The sequence below is a fragment of the Pseudorasbora parva genome, chromosome 9 (assembly GCF_024679245.1).
Source record: "Pseudorasbora parva isolate DD20220531a chromosome 9, ASM2467924v1, whole genome shotgun sequence".
Taxonomy (NCBI): domain Eukaryota; kingdom Metazoa; phylum Chordata; class Actinopteri; order Cypriniformes; family Gobionidae; genus Pseudorasbora; species Pseudorasbora parva.
In genome coordinates, this window is record NC_090180.1 from 39,049,529 (window position 1) to 39,056,677 (window position 7,149).

General features: G+C 39.0%; 1 protein-coding gene across 1 annotated transcript; it reads right to left on the bottom strand.

Moving 5' to 3' along the window:
* Positions 1 to 3,001: 3,001 nt before the first annotated feature.
* Positions 3,002 to 6,382, bottom strand: LOC137089096 (E3 ubiquitin/ISG15 ligase TRIM25-like). Its single transcript, XM_067452555.1, has 6 exons — positions 5,738 to 6,382; positions 5,469 to 5,564; positions 5,037 to 5,270; positions 4,769 to 4,928; positions 4,550 to 4,609; positions 3,002 to 4,244 (listed from the first exon to the last, which is right to left on the bottom strand). Exons 1-6 carry the CDS (start codon positions 6,326 to 6,328, stop codon positions 3,709 to 3,711), a joined length of 1,677 nt encoding a protein of 558 aa, XP_067308656.1. The 5' UTR covers positions 6,329 to 6,382; the 3' UTR covers positions 3,002 to 3,708.
* Positions 6,383 to 7,149: the final 767 nt, after the last annotated feature.

Genomic DNA, 7,149 nt, shown 5'->3' on the forward strand with positions numbered 1-7,149 from the left:
TGTCATGACGAGATGAGCAGGATCTATTATGCAGCAGTTTTTAATAACTAAATAAAAAATACATATACACTCGCATGTACACCATTAATGCTGCCTTCACGTGCTATCGGAAAGGTTTCCCTCTTCTATATCCCTATATCCCTCTTTTGCGCCCAAGTAGCAGTGCTTTGCCTGTGCTTCTAGATAGATAGCTCTTTTCATCATGCTGTGTAAATTTATTATTTTTCAATTGTCTGCAGAAGAGATAAAACTTACTGCTTCTCTCGTGAGAAGAGAATCTCAGTTCCACTGATCCACAGCATGTGGTTGGCTTTTGACTACTGATGTCACAGCTAAACTCCTGAACTGGATCAAAGGCTGAGTTAACAGAGAAAGCTGATGATCAGCATCATGGTACCAACAAAGCCTGAACAGATTAGTTTGGTTTTGTCAACTCGAAACTAAACCTGTAACCCTGAGTTTGTTAAACTACCATCATGATACAGGCCCTTGCTTTATTCTCGCCTATTTATTGGGAAAATCGTATTAAAACCAAACTGATATGTAGTGTCACATGCACTGACAACCATATTAACATTTATGATGCCAGATTCTGTAATTTCACTCAAATGCAGACTATTTTCATTGTGTATAAAACATACAATACGCTTTGAAGAAATTAATAACTCATGTCTTTCACAGCAGTAGGTCTCTCCGCTATCTCCCTGCAACCATGTTTAAAGTTTATGGCACGTCCATCTCGGGAATTTGGGTATCAAAATAATTTCCGATCTTCCTACCTCGGAAACTCATATTTACGATAATTCTGATAGCATGCGAAGGTAGAATAATATACTTTTGGTACCAATACCTTTGAGGTACTAATACACACATTTTAGGTACAAAGGTGTAGGCCTGCCTTTTGAAAGGGTATAGGCCTACCACCCCAATGACAGCTTTTGTACTTTTTTTCCTGAGCATAAGCAATATTAAAGAACTGGAACATAATAACCAGATTTACAATACCAATAACAGATAAACTAAAGCACAAACTGAGATATACACAAACTAATCAGGGGTAAAACAGGACTGGTGTGACTAAATCAATGAACTAATGAGTAACCATGGAAACTAACCAAAGAACAGAAAACAGTGTGAAAGTCTGAAAAGTCTGAAACTCATTCTCAAACAATCAAGCATGACAAAAAGTAAGGTGGTATTTCTCTTGAGTCTTGGTGGCAGAATCTTATGAAACATTGATTAGATTTATTTCAAGTGAGGAAGATAGTAACTGATCTACCAACTTTATTGCTTATATCAATCCAAAAAGGAGTACAGTCCCTGACAAAAGTCTTGTCGCTTATCTATTTTCTAGAAATACCTGATATTAACCTGACTTTTAATTAATTCATTGGTGTTAGAAATAGCTCATATGAAAAGCTAAAACCCTCCCAAATGATGTTTAATGCACTGAAATAAATAATGTTCACAGAAAAAATATTTATCATTTAATCAAGACGGAACGGTCAAATTTTGGCAAGACAAAAGTTTTGTCGCCTATACAGAAATTGAACAAATTTACAGCAAATACAAAAATATGTCAGCAAATTAAGTTGTGGTGCTGTGAGATCCAAATTTAATATCTTGTATGACTTCCATGAGCTTGAAGGACTGCATCCATGCGGTTTGGGAAGGATTCATACAATTTATTGATGAAGTCATCAGGAATAGCTAAGAAAGCAGTCTTGCATGCCTCTCAGAGTTCATCAATATTCTTTGGTTTCGTCTTCCATGCGTCCTCTTTCATCCTACCCCACATATGCTCAATGATGTTCATGTCTGGTGACTGGGCTGGCCAATCCTGGAGCATCTTGATCTTCTTCGCCTTGAGGAACTTTGATGTGGAGATGGAAGTATGCGATGGAGCACCGTCCTGCTGCAGAATTTGGCCTCTTTTATGGTTGGGAATATAAGAGGTAGCTAAGATTTCTTGGTATTTTAGACTATTGATGTTGCCTTCCACCCTGCAGATCTCTCGCACACCCCCATACTGGATGTAACCCCAGACCATGATTTTTCCGCCACCAAACTTCACTGTTTTCTGGGTGAATCTCGGATCCATTCTGGCTCCAGTAGGTCTCCTGCAATATTTGCGGCGACTGTGGTGTAATTCAACAGAAGATTCATCTGAAAAATCTACCTTCTGCCATTTTTCCTACATCCATCCGTTTAGCAGGCTGTGGGCCTTGGCAAATGCCACACGGTTTTTCAATTGTCTTTTGTTTAGTGCTGGTTTCTCATTTCGAGACAGAATCCGACAAACTGTTCTGGTTGACACAGGGACTTCAGGTGACCAGGTCTCGTGGAGCTCTGCTGCAGTGGAAAATGGGCTGGCCTTGGATTTTCGAGCCAACAAACGGTCCTCTCGAGCAGTTGTCTTGCAAGGTCTGCCTGACCTGGGCTTGTCAAAAACGTCTCGTCTCTTCAAATCTTTTTTTTATCCTCGGTACTTGACGCTGAGACACATTGAAGGTGTCTGCCACATCAGCAGTGGATCTGGTCTTCAGCCAGATGAAGCAATGAAGCAATCTTAGGCATGTTTGCAGAGGTCTAGTTGCAGTTGATGTGAAGGTCTAGCGTACTGGGGTTCTTTTTATACACACTTGAGACCTAATTGATCCATTATTAGTCACAGGTGAAGCTCATATGACAAGGTGACAACACTTATGTCTTTGCAAAAGTTGACTCAATGGGCTTTTCCAAGCTGTGAATATTAGAATACTTTTTGAAAGTTTAGTTTTTCACTGAAACATTATCACAAAAGCTGGTGGGATTAAAATGAGCCATTTCTTGTAAAAAAAAAATCTTGATTAGAAATATATTTCAGCGGCACTTTAGGTCAATTTGTACACAAGCGACAAGACTTTTGTCAGGGACTGTAGTTGGTAGATACACAGTCATGAAAAGAAGAAAATAAAACAGCTCCCAAAAAGAAAGAAAGACTTGAGAGAATTGCCCTGTCAGTGATATTTATTGAGTGAACTCTACCCAGAGGTACAGAACGTTTCCTGTGGAAAAACACAATACATCAGGAGAAAAAACACCCCTTACAATGTGAAAATGTTTTTTTGTTGTTTGCTTGTTAACTGGATTACAATATAGGTATTTTAAACCTTTCTGTTGCAAAACTTAGGAAAATGTATGTCATAAGTATAACAACACAAATATTAAAACCAAACCACTTTATTTATAAACCACAATATATTTTTAATGCCACCCTATGGGCTACAGTTTTCTTTAACACATACAGTACACGCATATGCATGTGCGAAACCTAAAAACTTGCAGTTGGGATACAGCCAGGTGAAATTGAGTTTTACTTAGTCCAAGTGATTTTATAAAGTCCTTTTTATAACAATGTACATAGTTGAATTTGACTCAGAAATTATATTAATCCAGTATGTGAAGACAATGCAGTAAAATACGTGCTGTTACTGTCAATGGCAACTTTCATATTCATGAATTACTTTGTTATACACAACTGTCATCGTTAGATCGTATGAGAAGATTTTTATTCAGAAATTATATGTTCAGTATTGATTTATTGATTAGTAATTAACCAATGATAAATCACTGTGATTGCTGATTTACCATTGGTTTATCACATGATTTTATTGTGGAGCTCAAATTTCAAATAAGCTGTTCTATTGCAAAATGTCTGTATTATATTTATAATTCACACAGTTTAACTTTTGAAACATATTGCTCTAATAAATAAACTCTAAACCCAGGATAGAGAGGTTGAGTGAATGTGGTGTGGACTCTGTGAATGAGGGTCATTTTGTCAGAGACGCTGTAGAAGGACAGAGTTCCTGCACTGTGATCCACATACACTCCTATTCTACGGGAGCTGGAGACTACTGGGAGTAAAGTCCTTTTTTTATTGTACCAGAATGAACATATGGAGGGAGAGCAAAATAATCTCCAAGACTGAATGTTGCGTCCAAATCTACATTCATCTCCCCGTCCCTTCCTTCTGATGCTCTTATATGACACTGATAATCCCACTTTACCACTCCACTCAACCTCCCAGTAACAGCGTCCACACACACCCTCTCGACACAACACCTGTGGACGACCATCAAATCTGTCTGGATGATCAGGATACCGCTGGACTGTGTCAGTGTATTTAATCACTCTGTTCCCTTCAGACAGTACCAGGCTTTTATTAGCTGTGTTTAAATCCAGAGAGAGTTGATGAGAATCTGATTGAGACAGAGAACATAATCAACATGTAAATTAGTACATTTCAATCACTGAAATAATAATTTTACTTTAGTTTTTAATGGACAGTAACACTGTTAAAGTAAAGTTAACTGAGAGCAGGTGCTTCACACCTGACTGCATGTGAAAAGGTCAAAATGGTGTTTAAGAATTTGGAAACATGTTTGATTGATAAACTGATGTTTGTGTTCATAATTTATGTATTTTATGGAGTTTATTCTGCAATTTTATTATAGAGTGGGATAAATCTTGTTCAGTTTCAGTGTGTTTGTTAATAGAGACTTACACTGAAGGAACTCCTCCCTGATCTTGGGTTCAGAGGTAGGAATGATCACAATGTATGTTACTATAGAAACAAACAGATCTATATTATAATTCACATACTGTATAAAGAGAAACTATCAAAACCATGTCACATTCAGTGATGGATATTCATTGTATCTACAACATATTACATTATATGAATGGCCGATTTCTCTCATAAAAGGATGAATTCGTGTTTTACCTTTACCAGATATCTTTTCTAGCTCCTCTCTGCAGAAATGTTCCAGTTTCTCTCTCAGGTGAGACACAGATTTACAGACATCATCAAAAGAGAGACGAGAACTGACAGTAATGCTGGGTGAGTCTGTAGATCCAGGAGGGACAGAGAGAGACTGGAAACTCTACAAGACAAACAATAGAAACACCAGCTAAAGACACAGAAACATTTGATAGAAAACAATCTCTTCCCTTCCTAAAGACCACTGTCCTGTGTGTCAGATCTCTGTTACCTGAAGGAAATGAACATTATCATCTGTGTGTGAAAGCTGCTCCAGCTCAGCGTCTCTCTTCTTCAGATCATCAATCTCCTGCTCCAGTCTCTTCAAGAGTCCTTCAGCTCGACTCACTGCAGCCTTTTCCTGATCTCTGATCAGCTGTGTCACCTCAGAGCGGCTTCTCTCAATGGAGCGGATCAGCTCAGTAAAGATCCTCTCACTGTCCTTCACTGCTGCCTGTGCAGAGCGCTGTTAGGACACACACAGAGAGAGAGACGCATTAGAGTCAGTCCATTCTCTCAGCTCTTACTGGTCCCTCACACAGCCTGTTCCCCTCAGTGGGCTTCAGTGGGACTGAAAGAGCTCCAGCACTGGCTCCTCACGGACTGATTGAGTCCTAACTGAGTCTGAAACAGCTCTTCTGTTGCTCTTCTGCTCAAAACTCACCTTGTGAGACTCCACAGCCTCTCTCAGCTCCTTAAGCTCCTTCTGTCTCGCCTGGATTCTCTGGCGGAATTTTCTCTGCATCTCACCCAGTTTTCTCTACAGGAATGACAAATAATCCTTACTTTATAAATACTACTGCATGCTAAAAACAAGTACAACTTTGTGTGTACTAAATAGCTGCAAAAAAAGATACCCCACGTGAGATTTTTTTTATGTAGCTATCTTCATTTATGTAGCTATTATGTGTTATGGAGAAAATCAATTCATACCTGTTTCTCAGTCCTCTCTGCTGCAGCGGATACAGTGTCATGATTTTTGTGTTTATCCACCATACACAGATAACATATACAGTTCTGATCAGTACGACAGAAAATCTCCATCAGTTTCTCATGCTGAGGGCAGATCATCTCCTGCAGTCGTCCAGTGGCGTCCATCAGATTGTGTCCTTTACCTTTGAAGAGAGTCTCATGTTGTTCCAGATGATTTTGACAGTACGAGTTCAGACACACCAGACAGGACTTGATGGCTTTATATTTTCTCCCAGTACAAACATCACACTCCACATCTCCAGATTCAGAGTAACATTGAGCAGGACGAGCAGCTTGTAGTTTTGTCTTCTTGAGTTTCTCCACCACTTCAGCCAGCATGGTGTTTTTACCTAAAACAGGTCTTGGAGTGAAGGTCTGTCTGCACTGAGGACAGCTGTAGACTCCCTTCTGATCATCCTGATCCCAGCAGCCTGTAATACAGCTCATACAGTAACTGTGTCCACAGGGAATGGCCACTGGATCCTTCAGTAGATCCAGACAGATTGAACAGCTAAATGTATCCTGAGACCATAACATGCTGGCGTCTGCCATTTTGATGTGTAGTAAGACATGTAGGCCTACAACTGCTTAACTTTCGTTTTCGCTGAACTGAGGCGTTTCCTGTTTCTGGTTTAAAAAAAAACGTGTGCAAACGGTCGTGTAGTAAGATAATAAAATGTCTGTTGTAGAACAGTATCATAACAGACAGACCCGTAAGATGAGCGTGTAAGAATGCAAAGCTACAAGGGGCTAATTTTATAACTTTGTAACTACTGTAAGTGTATGCAATGGTATTGTCACTGGACATGATTAAAATAATACAATTATGATATAAATACGACGGTTTAGATTGCGTGTAGGCTACTAACAAAAACAGATACATTTTGTAAAAAAAAAAAAAAAAAAAAAAAAAAGAAGAAAAAAAGAAGAAGAAGAAAGAGGAATAAATGTAAAAACGTTCTTGCCTCGAATGTCCACTAGATGCCAGTGTCGTACAAAAACAGTTTTCGAGCGTGTAAAACTGCCGTGTTCCAGTGGAGGGCGCTCTCACGCACTGTGGAATTTTCCATGTCTGCCTGTTCGTGCCAAACGCATGATACAGCACATTCTAGGGCCCGAGCCGTTCATAAACAGTCATGCAATATCATTCAAAAACATAACATTATTCTGATTACAAAGTCAAAACATTTCGTAAACACATTTTCAACCCTCAGATAAAGCTGGAAATGTATTAGCTATACCTATAGCCATGCCTCATTTGCTATAGTAGGCCTATGGAACAGATAAGTGAACATTTGGAAGAGAGAGAGAGAGAAACAGAAGTAGCTGAAAGACTTTAGTTTTATTATTTTTTGGAATACCATGCTGAAACC